The sequence below is a fragment of the Alosa sapidissima genome, chromosome 19 (genome assembly GCF_018492685.1).
Source record: "Alosa sapidissima isolate fAloSap1 chromosome 19, fAloSap1.pri, whole genome shotgun sequence".
NCBI classification, from domain to species: Eukaryota; Metazoa; Chordata; class Actinopteri; order Clupeiformes; family Clupeidae; genus Alosa; species Alosa sapidissima.
In genome coordinates this window covers 20590917-20609484 of record NC_055975.1, presented here as the reverse complement: position 1 = coordinate 20609484, position 18568 = coordinate 20590917, and the positions used below count along the sequence as shown (strand labels likewise).

At 39.5% G+C, this 18568-nt stretch overlaps 1 protein-coding gene across 3 annotated transcripts in view; it reads left to right on the top strand.

Moving 5' to 3' along the window:
• The first annotated feature begins 6927 nt into the window (after positions 1–6927).
• The window catches only part of mgaa (MAX dimerization protein MGA a), a 31869-nt gene continuing 20228 nt past the window's right edge, over positions 6928–18568 (top strand). For all 3 annotated transcript variants that reach the window (XM_042072181.1, XM_042072182.1, XM_042072180.1), the window contains exons 1-2: positions 6928–7059; positions 17208–18370. In XM_042072181.1, the coding sequence (XP_041928115.1) occupies positions 17280–18370 (1091 nt within the window). In that variant the 5' untranslated portion in view covers positions 6928–7059; positions 17208–17279. The remainder of the gene's footprint in view (positions 7060–17207; positions 18371–18568) is intronic.

Genomic DNA, 18568 nt, shown 5'->3' with positions numbered 1-18568 from the left:
GTGAATATTTCTGGGTTTGGGTCTTAAAAGTTCAAAAGGTTTTTTTGTTGTTGTCCTAAATAAACATGCACAAGCATATAATGATGTAACTCTGACAGAACAGTGAAAGGATTATTTTTTATTTTTTGTTTCAGGTTTCAGTACATTTATTTTTACAATTCATGTTTAATAATGGAGTACTACAAGAATTAATAGAAATGGTTGAATTGTGAAATCATAGTATGCTTTTCAGAGTTACATTATTATTTGAAGTCTTAAAAGAATTCTTTTTTTGACTGCAAAAAAAGTTATGCCTTTAACTAAACTGGGTCTTTGAGGCATTGGGCCTCAATTTAAATGACAGGTAACACCCAAAATCTAACTTAAGCTAATTTAATGAATTTAACTTGGTACTAAATTATCAAATTGATTTGGCCAAGAGCTAGATCGTAAGCGCAAACATCAGTGGGTCTGCTCAATACTCCAACACACCATACGATGGCTTAGTCTATGATGCATGAGACACTTTTTGTTGCCTGACTTACTAATTAGATTACAATAACAAAAGATGAATATTATGATAAATGTTCTACTGTATACTGTTACTAGTCGGGGCAAAGCTCTCTCCATGCTTATAACCCTAATATAGATTTAAGGATTTGTGTTGCTATGCAGCATTATGAAAATAGAATAAAAAAGTATCGCTTATGATTCAAGCTTTAAATTGCTTTTCATTTTCTGTATGTTGGACTGTGAAAGGTTTACTTATTAACTGAACGTGATATAATTGAACTTCCTATACTTTTGAAAATCAATACACAAAAGACAAACTCGACATAAAGCTTTTGAGTATGCCTTCACCTGCTTTAACCTCCAGTGCATTGGAGTGACTCTCACAACCGTGCATATGTAATCAGTGCATTTGTAGTGAATAACAATGCAAGGTTTGATGAGGATCTGTTAGGCCACCCGGGACATATATTGTGCACTGTATTACCTGTAAGCACCCATGTAATCTTGACATTTGACACCCTGACTTAGAGTACCTAATAAGTCAATCAAGGTTTTATAATAAAATACCATTTCCTAAAAAGTTGGGACACTGTAAAATGTAAATAAAAACAGAATGGAATGATTTTCAGATCATGTAAACTCATATTTAATTGAGAATAGGGCAAAGAACACATTAGGAAAGTTGGGAGAGGGGCACATTTACCACTGTGATGCTTCAACTCTCTTTTAACAACAGTTTGTAAATGTTTAGGAACTGATGAGAATAGTTGCTTTGTGTTTCATTCACAAAATAGAGTCTCAATTGTATTTTTTCTTCCATGAAGCACACAGTGTGACTACAGGCAGACCATGGAGCCATACTGTTGTAATATGTGCAGAATGCAGTCTGGTCTTGTTTTCCTGAAATATTCAAAGTCTTTCCTGAAAAGACAATGTCTAGATGGCAACATGATTTTGCTCAAAACCTGTATATATCATTCAGCATTAATTGTGCCCCTCCAGATGTGCACGCTGCCTGTTCTATATGTACGAATGCACCTCCATACATAGATGCTGGCTTTTATACTGTGCATTAATACCAAGTTGGATGGTCCCTCTCCTTTTTAGCCTGGAGGATGCAGAGTCCATGATTTCCAAAAAAATAAAACAAATTGATTTATGTCTCCACAGGACAGTTTTCCACTTTACCTTGATCCATTTAAATAAGCTTGGACCCAAATAAGATGGCGGCATTTCTGGATCAAGTCTAAATATTTCTTCCTTTTTTGTCAATTATGTTTATTGGATATTCAATATTACACTTGACAATACACAATAATAGTGTTTGTGTACCTAAGATCGTACAAGAAAGCAATGCTTCACCAAAGCTTGCAATGAAAGATTCATAAAAGAACAATGTCTTAAATGGGCTAAACGTTGGACCAACTTTCAAGAAGTACACTAGTATTATAGTAATACATATATTAATATAGGGCTGCATGATTTGGGGAAAATATCTTATTGCATTTTTTTTCTAACAGATATTGTGATTATGAATTTAGCCTACGATATGATTTTTGAATGTCAGTTAATTGATTCAGTTTAATATTCCAAATGTCTCTTTAATTTGTGCCACCCCTGATTGGTGAGCACAATGCACACATAGAAGCACAGCCAAAGTCCTTTTAGGCAAGTCCCTACACTCAACGCTTTTTGGGCACTTATCGGGCATCTATTTCGGGTAGAACTGCGTGTGTGCAATACTTCACGAATCACGACACACCAACCTTGCTGTGAGATCACAACACATTTGGCACGATGTATTTACAGCATACCACATGATTGGCACAATGTAGCCTATTCACATGACAACTTTTGTCGGTGGAAGGGGAGGAATATGTGTAGACGACTGCCATGTTTGCGTTACGATATAGGCTAACCCCATACATATCTATGGGAGATTCTTTGAGTGCTGTGCCTTTTCATTAGAAAGTCTCTGGCACAGCACCCCCAGCCAACTGTGAAGCTCCCTCGCGTAGTCGGCTACGCACACCCACCAACCAGAAGTGACATGTAAGGATGTAGTGACAGAAAGGAGGATGAAATGAATATAATAGTCAAAATGTGACAATATTAACTGTGCAATTATTTGTAGCTTTTGCGATTTGGTAATTGTGATGGTGCCTATTGCCATGATTGCAATTGCGATAATTGAGCAGTCCTATACTTTGATTTTCTTTACAGAAACAGCTCTGTTTTTAATGCAGTACGTTCTGAGGCCCTAAAGATCACAGCCATCCCATATAAGAATTTTAGTCACAAAATCTGTTTAATTGGACATTGTTTTCAATTGGAATGTCCTTTGTTGGAAGCCCTGTTCCTATTTTCTATCTGTAACTCACATTGTTCGTTTATGAGAAATAAGACACGATAGAAGGGCATATTTAATAGATTCAGTTTGGACAGAGAGCATTCAATTCAGGACAGTCCGAACCAGTCAACCAGCCCAGCTCATAAATGCCCCAGGTTACAGGGAATGCTGGCACTTTGCATAACCTTCCCAAGGAACCGAACTCTCAATCGGTTGATGTTTAGGCTATACATTATTATATAACACTACTTAAATCCTCAATTGACCAATCACTAACCATTAGTTAGTTAGATCAAGTAGAAGCTGGAGCCTGTTGTGAAGAGTCATTGGGTGTAAGGCAGCCAATCAGTGTACAGCTGACTTAATTATTCATGTGGATGCCAGAAGAGCATGAAGGGCGCTATATATCTTCTAAAATGGGCCGTTGTAAATGGGCTTGTAAATAACATCTGTCTTTTTTTGACAGACCGAAGTTGCATACTGGGGTCTGGACTTTACAAACAAAAGCAGTTTTTCTAGACGGCTTACTCTGAACAAACTCCTATTTTGCTAAACTAGTTCTGTTCAATAGGCTACTTCTGTGATGATCTGTAACATGTTCTCCACAGCCTAGTTAATTATGACGCCACTTGTTATGGTCTAAAACAAGAAAGAGAATGACAGTCATTTATGCCAAGCTAAGGTTCTGAAAATGTTTGGTGTTGTCGGAGAATTGACTTGATTGATTCAGAGTGATAAATGTGACCCAAGCTAAAGCTAGTTAGCCATTACATTGAAAAACCTTCTAAGATTGCTATCTGCAACAGCACTAAGCAAGTTTCAACAATGAACAATGTGCACCATGAAGACCAAACAGGTCACAGACAAAATTCTAGAAGTAGGCCTACAGATTAGGGTTGGTTTATAAACAAAAAATATCCAAACCATTAAATATCCCACAAGCTACTACGATCCACCGCCGAGATTGGAGTGTTTGTTCACAGGACCACTGTAAATTGTACACACCTAAGATTGGCCAAGAATAGCCCATTGCATGAACAAAATGAAGCTTTTTTGAAGACTGCCAAAGGCATCTGGAAAACTAGCCTGGTTTCACCAGACTCACTCACTTTTGAGAGTTTGGGTACTCTCCATTTGGAAACGTTTCCAACCATTGTAATGGGCATAGACTGCATTAACTTTGAAATCATTGGTCCAGCCTACCCAATCACTTCGGGCTAGCATCTCAGTGAGATGAAAATGAGCGGAGATAACAGGTGGGCGGGGCCAATGCTACTGGAAGACTCCCCAATTTTGGAATAAGGTACTGCAGATGAGACTACATTTTTAACTGTCTGTCCATCAATCATGGTGGTGGCAGCATCATGCTCTGGGCATGTTTTTCATCAGCAAGGAAAGGGAAAATACTCACAATTGAAGGAACCATGGATAGCACTACAGGAAAACGTGTTTCTACAAAGTCTTGAATACTTTCACAAGGCTCTGGACATAGCACACTGTTCTATGCTTTGTGGGATAAATACGTAAAAACGATTTGAAAATCAGACTGACTCAATTCCTCGGCACAAACCTTATCTGGCCTTTTTACCTGTGACTTCTGCATTGAGAATTTTACTTGTCAGCAGCTCTTTATATTATCGTTACATGTTGTTTGAACTAGGAAAGCACTTAATTGGTTTAAATTGCATTCACTGATGTTCATTCAGTGTGTTTTGGCCAGGGCGGGTGTCAAAATCGCATTCACAACTGGCGTACTGCAGAGATCAGTACTTGGGCCCGTTCAATTTTCTATTTACACCACATCCTTAGTCGAGATCATGCACTAAAAGAATTCTCCTATCACTGTTATGCAGATGATACTCAACCACATACTTTCTATATGCCTCAGTGAGATTTCAGTCACCTTCCGCCCAATCTTTCCAATCCAATTATCCCATCAAATATTAACATCCATTTTGGTTAATCACTGACTCCAGCAAAAACTTGACATGACACATGACTTGAGTCTCATAATTGATGTCTGATTTAATCTATCTGTGCATGGTAGCTTCTGTTGCAAGGTCTTATCGGTTTACAAGAATATTCATAAGATCAGAACCTCTCTCACACAATAAGCTACACATCTTATTGTGCAGGACCTAGTTGTCTAAACTAGATTATTCCAATGCAATGTTAATGGGTCTACCTGCAAGTGTATTGAGACCATTACAGATAATAAAAATGCAGCAGCACATTTGGTCTTGATGATACTTCTTTCTATTCATTGGCCTCCTGTAACTCCAAGAATTCAGTCGAAATCTCCTATTTGTGCCTATAACCACTGGATCAGCAACACCCCAAATAAACACTAGATTCAGCTCTATTTCTCTCAACCACTTTGGTCCTCTTATGATCTCTGCCTTCCATCAGCACTATGAGACCACAGATCAGGACTTTTTTCATTCATGGTTCTTTGTTAAAAAATATATAGAAATATATATATATATATATATATATATATATTAGTTATTATATTATTATCATTAGGTCATATTATGGTCATTGAGGCTCTTACAATATCATTGTAATTCTCAAAAATGTAAAGCGCACTAATATGATCAGCCTTGCTAATTTTTTGGGTCACGTCGCAGGGCACATTTCACAGTAGCCTACACATTAAAATTGGCATGTCTTTGAATTGTAATTAGATTGGCATTAGTTTGTGTGCAACGGTATTAAAGCATTGCATGGCATATTGTGTGTCATGAGAGCTCAAAGCCTTTTTTGGCACCTTATATTTTACTTATGACCTACCTCAATTCCTGGATACATATGAAATACAGTGTAATAGCACATTAACAAATAAACAGCATTTTATTCTGACAAAGTTGACATGTGACAGTGATGTCAAAAGTGGTGATGTATGGTGCTGTCTGACAATCGGTCTGACCTCAATCTCAGAATCTGTTGGTGGCTCCATTATTTTTGAGAAATTATGCTGGATGCTGCAACAACTTTAACTGTCATAGGTAAGCCTACCTGCTCCCTGGTGCCTCAAATTTATATGAAAGAGGGATATTATATAATATTCCTATTGATATATCTCAAGGAGCTAGGCTACCTTTATTTTTTATAAATGACTACGATCTGTGCCTCAAAGCTGCTGCTTAGATCATCACTCAATATCTCCATTTTCCATGATAATTTATACACTTTACCCCTTAGTCAACAGTCTACTACATCTCCAAATCTCTCCAGGCTGTCACAAAATGGCGCACACTAGAAAAGCTCAGGAAAACTCATCTACAAAAAAATGCACTGTGAAAACACCAACCAACTGGAACTATCATATAGGCCTACGGTAGTCATGTTACCAAGCTATAGGCTATATCACCCATTTATTTTGTGACCAACATGAACGCCAAGAGCTAAGATATCCAATTTCTACAATCACATAACCTCATAGAATAACATTACATTTTGCAGTAGCTTAGCTTGTTGATTTTACCTTCAGGTGACGACACATTTTCCTTCAGTTTTTGAATAAGATCTAAGCTGATAGGCTACCTCCGAAAGCCCTTGGCCCACCAACCTTTCTTGCCTACAATTGGTGGGCGTTCACTTACAATATGGAGCAAAGATCTGGAAAGTTCCCATACCTACTCTCCTTTCACACCTCATTATCAGTTACTAAAGCAAAACACGATGTGTTCAGAGTGAGGTGTATGAGTTGTATCGTGCAAGACCTTTCAAAAACAGCTGTACCTTAACGTTAGACGGACACTGGCAACAACATCGAAAGAGTCTCACAATTCTTGACGCCATTACGTTAATGTTTTACACAATGACCCTACAAAAATGCAACAACATAGCGTAACATGCAATACAAAGGCTTAGTTTCGATCGTGCAAGGAGCCCATACACTACGTCTCTCTCGAATGAACAGCATATCTAAAAGAGTATATTTGCAGAAATATAGCACCTACGACCTGTTAGTTCGTTTGCATCTGAAGGTTTGAACAATTTCAACAGACAATCGAGTCGCTAAGGCTGAGCGTGCGCACACAACGTGCTATCGCTGGAGATGTGACGTATCTTACGACAGCACGTACGCTTGCTTCGGCTGGGTGAGACGCACACAGCAATAATGTTCGAAGTGGGGAGAGAAAGAAACGACGATCAAGGAATTCAAGAAGAAACGAACGTTGTCCGCATTGAAACATTTGAAATTGCAAAAGGTAAACAGTTGATTTGAATATAGGGATGGCGTAGAGAAGATATACAGAAAATGGATTCACCACGTGTGTTACGTATGGTAGATTACCCCAAAGCTTTGCTGGTCTTCTATGGTCTTCCATCGTGTTGGATCAGGGATTCACGCGCCATTCGGGTTAGTTGCAGAAGGCACGCGCCAGTGTAGGATGTAGCGCGAGGCCTGTAGCCTCTGAAGGCTCTTTGTATGGGATAAATCAGGCCTCGTGTTGTTATTTTACTGCTGATTTGAGTACCGTGTTCAGTTTAAGTAGACACTCAAATCAAATATATGCAAGTCATTGTGTAGTTATCCCCAAAATGTTAGAAATACCATGGTAAACAAACAATTGGCAACCAATCACATGGGCTAGCCATTCCAGTTGTTTTGATCATTGCATTGGTTCAATCGCAGTCTGCTTGTTTGTAAATTTGATGCCCGAATAAGGGCTTTGATGACAATAGCTGAAGTTGATATGATCAGTAATCTGATTAGAATTGTTGATTCATACTGCAAGAAGATGTTGACGACGGTTTTGCGACCACTGTTAAGAGGCTCTTTATAGTAAAGTTAATGAAACGGCTAATGTAGTAGTGTAATGTTTGGCCTAATTACGTGTCTATGGCGCTGTTCTGTCCAAGAAAGCTTTAGCGTTGACGGTCATAAATTAGTGTTGACAATAGTTTTCAGTGTAGCAGTTGTGAAATAATGGTCATATAAAACATATTTCCACTGGTCACGTCGTTAGAACGCCTGCTTATTTTTCTCTTTATTTACAAGTTAGCAGTAGTCTAGGCTACGACAGTTTCCATGTCAAAGACAATGGTAAGTATGATTTTAAGTTCTCAAGCAACAATGCTTATGTTATTACAAATAGGCTGAAACATATATGCAAAATGAGTTAAAATGACCCACCTGCACTGAAAGTATTGACCTGTTGATTATGAACCACCAATGGTAACATGAAGCACGCCTCACCTGCACATCAATGAAGAAATCTTGCATTTAAAGGACAACTACATTGCCTTAGACAAAAGCTTGACACATATTCTCATTTAGACACATAGCCTACAGATGCAGATAAAACATACCCAAAACAAATGCCCACAGTGATGCCAACTACCTATCTTTTTATGTTAGGTTGAATGGACATATAGCTTTCCTCAATGAACAAACAATAACTTTTTTTCTGACATTAGTACAATTACAAAACTCAGTGCAGATCAGCTGATAAAAAAAAGGCTTTTGGAGGACATCAATGTTTCATGTAATTTTCATTTTGAATTGGTAGCACATTAATTTAGACATCCGACAAACCTCAGAATATTTTGGTGAAGATTTGAGACTGAAGTGTGAAAGAAGAAATGGTGTACGAGTTGAATGTGTTTTGGTCAATTATTTCACATAAAGCATACAGTTCACACATTAAAGGTGCTCTAAGCGATGCCACACGTTTTGTAGGCTAAAACATTTTATGTCACTTACTGCAAACATCACCTAACCATCCGCTAGCTGTCTGTGTCCTGAATACACAGTAAAAAAACCGCGATCTCTGTGGACTGCCCAGGCTAACAAACTGTTCCAGCAAATCACAGACGAGATGCGCGTTTAGGAGTTTTTCAATTGCAAGGGAGCAGCACGGGAGGGGGGGGAGTAGCGAGCTATCTCTGTTTTTTTTGAAAGACAACAGAAGTGACGTTACCCAGCAGCGCTTAGATCACCTTTAAGTAGGCTATATTCAAACGCTTAGACACATTTTTACATCTTTAGTATAGAGTGTGGAGGTGACTACCATCATTTTGAATGAGGCGGATTAGCATTTTTCCGGAAATCATAAAAACAATGCCCCCCCATGGTACACTCACTGCTTGAGAGACCGCATTCGTTTCATTTCAATGAAATCAACGGATATGTTGTCTCCGTGTGGACTTTAGATCTGTTACAATATTATCAGTGAAAAACACTGGACTACAAGGCATGTCCTAGCTAAATGCATCACAAGGTGAGCAGAAGTTAACCATAGTTAGAGAGTGAAAGATCAAGAATCACCGCACACTGATCACTAATAACTTAATTTTTATTTTTTGAACGAACAACGCGTTTCGCCTAGCGCTTCATCAGATTCGCTCTGTACCATCCCCCCTTCTTTTCCACAGGTGAATAAATCAGGTAATGTAACATTACCCATAGTTAGCTTTACCAATCGAGGAGTTTTCTCACAACAATTACGCAGATAACTTATGTAGATTATAGAAGGGTTTGGTACTCACAATCTGTTGCAGTATAAATTAGATGTTTTAGGCCATGGGTGTCCAACAAGTCGATCGCGGTTGACCTGACGATCGCACACTGAGTCCCAGTCAATCGCGAGAAATATTGTGTAGACTGGTAAAATCGAATAAAACTCCCTAAATAAAATATAATAAAATGTTGATCACAGAAACTGTCATAGAATTTAATCAATTCCTGAGTAAAATAGAATAAGATCCCTGCCATGCTCTCTTTTTTTAAATGTTTTCTATGCATAGTATGGCACGTGCCTTGCGTATCAAAGATTCTATGACAGTTATAGTGGAGAAGTTAACATTATCGTTATATGGCGAAATACAACAATGGCAGAAACAAAAAAAAACAAAAATCTATCATTTTCATTCAGAGTGGGAGGAGGATTACTTTTTTGTTTATTCAAATTCGAAGTCCATCTGTCTCATCTGCAATACTAGTGTGGCTTTGCAATGCCATCTGTCTCATCTGCAATGCCAGTGTGGACCGAAAAAGGGCAATTTGGAGCGGCATTTCAAAATAATGCACAACAATACAGATTTTCCGGGCTAATTCAGCTCTGCATACACGAAAAGTCTGTGAAGGGTCAGTTAGCAGCACAGCAGTTGATTTTCACCAGGCCCAACACTAAGGGTAAGGCTGCAACTGTAGCATCTTATCGCATCAGTCATGTTCTTGCTAAACACAAGAAATCTTTCAAGGACGGCGAAATTGTGAAAAAGGCGTTCATCGAGGCAGCAGATGCTCTCTTTTGTGACTTCAAGAACATATTGTAGCTTCAATTAAGGACGTACAATTATCCCGGAGCACTGTTACACGACGATGTGAAGGAATGGCAGAGGATGTTGAAGAGCAGTTGAGAAAGGACATTGACGAATGTGAGTGTTTTTCACTCCAATTTGACGAGTCTACTGACATTATGGATGTGGCTCAGCTATGTGTCTTCATCAGAATGGTTTTTGGAGACATGGGAGCAAAGGAAAAGCTACTAGCCATTTTGCCATTAAGAAGACATACCAGAGGCGAAGATATTTCCCAAGCTTTCTTGGAATTCATCAACAAGAGCCAACTGCCCCTCTTCAAACTCATCACGACTGACGGCGCTCCAGCGATGGTGGGCCGCACTAGCGGGTTTTTTGCGTTGTGCAAGCAAAGTGAATCTTTCCTGGACTTCCTTAAATACCACTGTCTTATTTACCAACAAGCATTGTCTGTGAATATTTTAAATATGAAAGTGATGGATGTTGCCATGAAGATTGTTTGTTCCGTTCGGGCCAGGAGTCTACAGAGAAGGTTATTCCGTGCACATTTGGAGGCGACCGGCGCAGAACATACAGATCTATTGCTGCAACAGATTCTCTGAATTGCTTCCTGAAATCAAAGACTTTCTGAAGCTATCAAAACATACAGAATATGCTAGAATAACTAGAAGACGACCAGTGGCTTTTGGATTTAGTGTTCCTGATAGAGCTCACTGACCTGCTTGATGTCAAGTAGGCTGCAACACTGTGACCTGCGGAACTTTTCTCACATGCAGGCAGAATATCAGCGTCAGGGCAAAGATTTTGTGCAGAGCAACAGTGCATGTTATGAGGAGCAAATTCAGACAATCTTGTCAGAATTTGAGAGGTGCTTTTAATGACTTTGCATCCATCGAGCCTGTTGCCAACTATATGTCTTATCCATTCAGTTCAGATATCAATGTGGATGGTATTGCCTCCAAATTAGTATCACTGTTCCACCTGGAGAGCTCTGCTGTTGAGAATGAGATTCTCACTTTGCAAAATGACATTGAAATCAAATCCATTCTTCAAGCAAGAATGAAGAGTTCTGGAATTTACTGCTGGAAGGGAAATATCACAAGCTAAAAAGATGTGCACTGAGTTTGACAGCACTCTTCGGATCAACCTATATGTGTGAGTCTGCTTTCTCTCACATGAAAATCATCAAGACAAAGTACAGATGGACAATGACAGATGACCACCTGTTGGCCTGTTTGAGGATTGCAGCCAGCTCCTACTGCCTGGACTTCACTACTATGAAATGAAACAAGGAAGGGAGGGATCCATTGTGGGGAGGGATCCACAAGTAAACAAACCCAGGACATGAGTTTACATTACTATATTATCTGGATTATTTTTTGTGTTTGTTGTGTGCATATTGAATATTATGTAAGTACCGGTACTGCCTATGGTTTTCTATTTGGCTTGGTAGACCTCGAGATACTGCCAACTTTAAAAGTAGATCTTGGTTCAAAAAAGGTGGGGCACCACCCCTGTTTATGGCATTGTGGCTGTAATGTAAAGTTACATGAGAAGCCGAGAGTAAGGAGTTGTAACCATGGATACCTCTCAACATTCCTGCTTGCTGCACCAAATGTAAGCTGCGTTGTGTTAAATGCATGGCTCAGCCCTCCACTTGCCGGACTTAATCCCACAAACAGCTGCACCTCGGATTGGGAGTCAAGCGTGCTAGCAATTGAGCCAAAAACCCAGGATGCTAGTTCTCTCACTAGCACGACTAGTGAGAGAACTAGCATCCAAAATGCACAGCTATGTACCAGCTAGCTACCGTTACACTCACTCCTCTAAACCTCACTCCCAATTCGGGTCACGGCCCCAGTGTAACCTGCGTTGTATTGAATGTGCGACTCAGCCCTGCACTTGCCCAGACTCGAACCTGCGAACAGCAGTACCTTGTGTCTGGAGTCAAGCATGCTATCAATTGAGTCACCCTAGCACGACTCTCGGGATGGAGGTTTACACAACGTGCATTCTGCACAGCTACGTACCAGCTTGCTACCGTTATACTGTTTCCTCCTCGACAGTTGAATAATCACTCCCGAACCCTTCCCCTTATACACACGTTGGCCTACACTGACAAACTTGCTCTTTCTTTTCGTTTTTCAACGTCAGCAAACTTGCTAGTTTACCAGGAATAGTTGGTTTAATTGGCTGTTTGGCTTGCCTACTTGTTGCTAAGAAGCACGGTGTAATCATCAGATATAGAGTATCAAAGCCATTACGTCACGTTGTCCGGGCAACCAGATCTAAACATGTTCTAAACAATCGAACCTAGATGTTTTCTAGTTTTTCTATTGCTTTGCTGTGTTTCTCTTTGAAAACGAGAATAAATCAATTTCAAGTGAAAATCACTAGAGATCGAAACATAGCATTCAGTAGTGAAGCACTGCACCATGTTGACAGCGGTTTACAAGACGATCTATTCTCAATAAATGCTTCAATCATCGGAAAAGTAAACTGCTTTATCACTACACGAAAAAAATGTTCCTTTTCTAGAAAACTTTGGTCTGGCCTGGTATTTCACGTTGTGATTTTGGTCTGTGTAGAACAGAAATTTGGTTACTACGGAAACGTGACAACGTCACACTTTGGTGCTCTATTCCTGTGAGGAGATATGATCCTGGGATGTGTTACCCAAAACCATAGTTGCTAACCAACCAACAACATTTGCAACTTATCAAACATATTCTTGATTAGAAGTAGAAATATTGCACTTATATCAGGGCTGTAGTACTCGAGTCCGGTCTTGGACTCGAGTCCGGACTCGAGACCGTTTTTCTATGGTCTCGGACTTGTCTCGGACTCGCTAGTATTTGGACTTGGTCTTGTCTCGGTCTCGGCCACTGGTCTTGCCAAATATGGCTTTTGGTCTCGACCGAGTCCAGGTGTCTTTAGGGCCATCAAAATGAACGTGTTAATCGCCGCGATTCATTTTGAAATACATAATGCGTTACAAAATATTAACTCAATAGTGTTTACCTTTGTGGGGGGCTGATGTCACGTAACATCCTGGACATTGGACCCACAATGGCCGCGTGCACTACTCCACTTGCACACTTGTACACTTTACAACTTGTTGTTGTTGTCCTGAAAACACAACACATCTGCTGCTCTTACATAACTTGCACCACTATGTCACTTTCTTTCTTACTTAGGTCAAACAGAACTACACAAGCCTTTTATTGGCCTGACTTTGCACTAGTATTTTATTGACTGTCTATGCACAATTTTCAACCAAATTTTGCTGCTCTTATTTTTTTCATTATTATATGTGCCCTCTTATTTACTTACTTTTTTGTTTACTTGAATGTTATGTTTGTCTGTGGACTTAAATTGGTAAAATATGTCTTGTCTTCACCGTGGGATAGTGAGAAACGTAATTTCGATCTCTTTGTATGTCTGGAACATGTGAAGAAATTGACAATAAAGCTGACTTTGACTTTGACTTTGACTTTGACTTTGTAACGGAAGCCGCAAAACCTAAAACCGCAAGCCTGAGAGTTTATTTTACTGTCTGTGGAGTTAGCTGAAGATAAAGAGGAACCAACATTTAGCCAAATAGTAGCTTTACTGCAAACTGCTTTTCACTCGTTAGATAACGTTTACAATGTCAAAATGCACCAACTGCAACAGTTACATAAAGATGATACTTTTCGGCTCCTCTCCATTAAGATCCAACTTGAACGTATGCTACTCCATTTAATTAAGAGCGCGTCTGAACGCACACGAGAAGGAGAGAAAACGATTGGCAGGCTCCAGCTGGCTTGTCGTTGTTGATGATAATTGATATCTCCTTTTTAATATAAGAAACTTATAAAAGGAAGGCAACAAAGACGAGGTTAGAGGAGATTGCGGATTTATCCGATTTCCACCACTGACCAGTTATAACCATGTATGTAGGCTGCACTCACTGTGATTTGAAAAATGGACAAAAATATGAAGAGTTGTCTTTGCCTTTGTGTAATGGAACTGGTGAGTCTTGAAGTCTTCAATAATTTGTTTACATGAAGCACATATTATGCCGATTGAAACACATTCCATTCAGATAGCTAGGTGACTGGCTCAGGCTCATCATTCACTTTTAATTGCAAACAGAAAATGTCTAGCTAGCATCATGTCATTACATGCTTCTATTTCCAAAGGAATGAAAACTGTTTATACCAACTTAATATCATGCTTATCATTGTTAATATTGTACAATACATGTGGTACAAACAATATAAAAAAAAGATTATGAGAACGTGGCCACAATGGGCTTAAAGTGACAGTGCACCATTTACAAATGAGTTAAACAGCATCATATGTGTAGTATTTCTTAAGAAATGAATACTTTAAAACACAATTACTGTGTCAGTATTATCATTTAAATAATATAAAAGTGTTTTACTTTTACCTTTGTGGTTACTCATTAATTTTGTGATTTATGTTGAAGCTTTAGTCTTTAGGAACTTTTTAATTGCGGTTAATCGAGATTAATTCATTTCAAAATATATATTTTGAATCCTTTGACAGCCCTATAATAATATTGGAGAAGGGGAATGGCTACACTTACAAATCCTGGGTGTGTTCACACTGTTTTTGCTTTTAGATAATAATAATAATAACCCAAAATGATTGTCTTGATACTGTCATGCACAAGACTTTTTTTTCCTATCCTGGACTCGGTCTTGACTCGGACTCGAACCTTTTTGGACTCGGTCTTGTCTTGGACTCGAACCTCTTTGGACTCGGTCTTGACTTGGTCTCGACTAGTCCTGGTCTTGGACTTGTCTTGGACTCGACAAAGGTGGTCTTGACTACAGCCCTGACTTATATACTCACATACTTACATATATCCGCAAGTTGCACAAGTAGCTAATGTGCTAGTTAACTGGTTAGTATGCATAGTGCAAATCAAAGTATTGTAAACTTTGTATAGAAAGGTCTGAAAGTGTATAAAATGGACTGTTTAGAAAGTCAGTGTTTACAATACAATGTTCAGCCAGATTTGCGAAACATTAACGGAATACAAGAGAAGGAAATACACTGACTTCATAAACAGTCCTTATAACCCCTCTGTGCACTTTCAAAGTTTACAATACTTTGATTTGTATGTAGGGACCCTCTAGGCTAAGTCTATTTTGAGCCTTGTCAGTGGTTTGAAAATAGCCATTTATTTTGATGTGGCTCCATGCCAAGCTGTAAGTAATTTCATGCTAACGCAAAAAACAGTCTAGTAGCTCAAAACGCCTCTGATTAATGCAATTTCACTCCCAAACGCTATCTTTAATGCTATCATCCATAAATAGAATTGTGTTTACACCAAACTATTCCTTTAAGGGAGGAGGCCATTCCTTTGTTCAATAGACAAGCCTCCTCTGAAAAAAAAAACTTACCTTAGAAGAACTAAGATGAATTTTTAGGGTTAAACAATGGTTGGAGTTGATCTTTAATCAGTTTACATCCTTACAAAGCAACAGTTCATTTAAAGGTGCTATGTGGCCTTTTTTGTGTTTAAAACAGGCAAGCATGCAGAATGTGAAGAAACAACAGTGTTGACATAATGTCAAAAAGCCTAAAGGTGCTTTGCATATACATAGACTATGTATAATTTTAATATACAATACTGTGTTAGGCACCCATTAGCTTAGCATTAGCTTTTTTAAACCTTTATGACCGCCGTGCAAGCGAAGTGGCGGTCATAAAGGTTTAGTTTAGAGTTTTTTTTCTCTTCCTCTTCAGTAATTTTGTGTTAATAATTACCAGGACACTGAAAGACCGGGCTGCACGAAACTTTGTGGGCATGTAGCCCCACAAGGATGACACGGAACCATTGATTTTTGTCCGCACACACACAGGCATGCGCGCGCGCGCACACACACACATACAAACACTCATGCACACACACACACACACACACACACACACACACACACACACACACACACACACACACATGATAATACTGTATTTCTGATTAATTATTCATGACCGGACACATGCAGATATTATAGGTACTGTTAGGTACATTAGGCTCCAACAGCACTACTGCTTTCTGTCTCTTGCTGCTTCAGCTATCAGAAGCACCGGTTGAAGCCTGGAAATATTGTAAATACAGTAGGGCTGTCACTTTACGTTCGAAAATCGATTGCACAATCGATTGGACCAACCAACACAAGTTTCGAAAACTAAAATAGGGAATCGATTTTAACCAAATATGTACACTATTAATTTTAAACGAATTAAACAAATGAAAAAGATAGATGTAACAAAACTCACAAACAAGCAGAAAAATAACAAAGAATTCCAAAGTGCAGTAATCATTGCGAAAGCTAAAAATAAAATTCCCATCAATTTCACGCACTGGAAACAGCTGTTTCAATCGGCTGCTGTGCTGCTGGTGTTTTGCCAAAAAATTGAGGAAAATGCGATCAACCTGTGCGACATGAGAGATACGAGTGATAGGCCCTAATAACTTGGAGTTCGATATGGAAGCACTTCGGGGTTTGGAGAAGGACAAAGCGGTATGCAAACTGTGAGTTCTACGTAGGCAACATTTGTTTGACATTTCTAATTGTAAACGCAGCCACGTTGAAGCCTGCAGTAATGTTTTTCACCGATGTTATGGCAGTCCACTCTGCTTATTGTTTTTCGAGAACGTTGCACTCCTGTTTGTCATTGTGCACGAAACTTCACGCCATTGTGCGTCTTCAAGCGCCCCCTTTACGTTTGTCCTAATGACTGTTAGTTGTTCGTGGATTGGCCTATATTTGGCGTGAAAATTGAAACGTCTTTAGACATGAAAAATCGATTTTACAATCGATTCAATTAACAATTATGTCTCAAGAATCGAACAGGATTTTTTCACAAAAGTGACAGCCCTAAAATACAGTAGCCTAACTGGCTAGCTTATCATAGTCATGACTGGTCAGTGTGTTGATTAGGCGGCCACCTACGCTGCAAAGTTCTGCGAGGAACACTGATATATGTATATCATTTATTTGGAGACAGTGGCAATAACAGCAATGCTCTAACAGATGTGTTATTTTATCTCTTTTTTTTGTTGTAGGATGTTGATTGATCAAAGACGCAGTCAGAGGTAGAAGAGGCGTGAAGCCCTCCCGATGTTCCTCATAATCTCATGGCAGAGAAGAAGCAGACAGTAATGGTGCTTCGAGAGGACGGGGCTACTGCCCCGGCCGTGGCCCCGACTACTGCTGCTGCATCATCCTTTTTTGTAGACCTCAAGCCAGGGCAGACCATTGAAGGAGGCAAAGATAAGGAAGCTTTGGAGGCTAGTGGAGAACATAATGATGTTATGAAACCATCTCTAGGTTTGGTAGCAGGAAGTCCTTATGCAGTCACCTCCACATTATCCTCAGACACAAACTCTAGCCACCATCCTGAGAATTTGCCCCCAGAGGCTACAACCAAGGGCATCACAGTTACCCTGGATAACAACAACATGTGGAACGAGTTCTTCCGCTGCAAGACGGAGATGATTCTAACCAAGCAAGGTAGGCGAATGTTTCCGTCTTGCCGGTATCGCATTTCGGGGATGGAGCCTTTCCAGAGCTACCTCCTGATCATGGATATTGCTCCGAAGGACAACTATCGTTATAAATGGAGTGATCATCGCTGGGAGCCAAATGGAAAATGTGAGGCTCATGTGTCAGGAAGGGTCTTCATCCACCCAGAGTCCCCTGCTTCTGGTCACTACTGGATGCAGAGTCCTGTGTCATTTTATAAGCTCAAGCTTACAAATAATGTCATGGACCAAGACGGCCATGTCGTTTTACACTCCATGCATCGATACTTGCCGCGGTTGCACATAGTTCCTGCTGAGAAGCAAGCAGATGTGATCGATGTGAATGGGCCAGATGTCATGACCTTCATTTTTCCACAAACAGAATTTTTTGCTGTAACGGCTTACCAGAACCTGAGTATCACGCAACTCAAAATCGACTATAACCCTTTCGCAAAGGGTTTTCGGGAAGATGCTTCCAACTTGCGCAGCTTAATGCCTAAGCTAGGATCCCCAAGTGTGTCAGAGAAAGGTGAAAGTAAGAATGATAAGGAGCTTGGACCCATTAAAAACAGTCTCAAAACGCTGTTTGCTAAAAGGTTCCCTGTTGTAAAAATTAAAAAGGAACAGGAACCTCCAGCCATGAAGGAGGATGGGGTTGACTGCACCAATAGTAGTATCCAGCCGTCAGTCGTGATTGAGAAAAGGTAAGTGATGTAATGACTGATTTGATAATTGAATGAATGTAATGCATCTATTAACTGAATAAATGTCAGCATAAACAATATTGGTGATGAATGTTGTCCCCTTTTGTGGTATAACGGTGTTCTTAAATTGGAAATTCAATGATTACACACAAATAAACACTATAATCGTGTCACTCCTGGCATAATCATAAGTTTGTC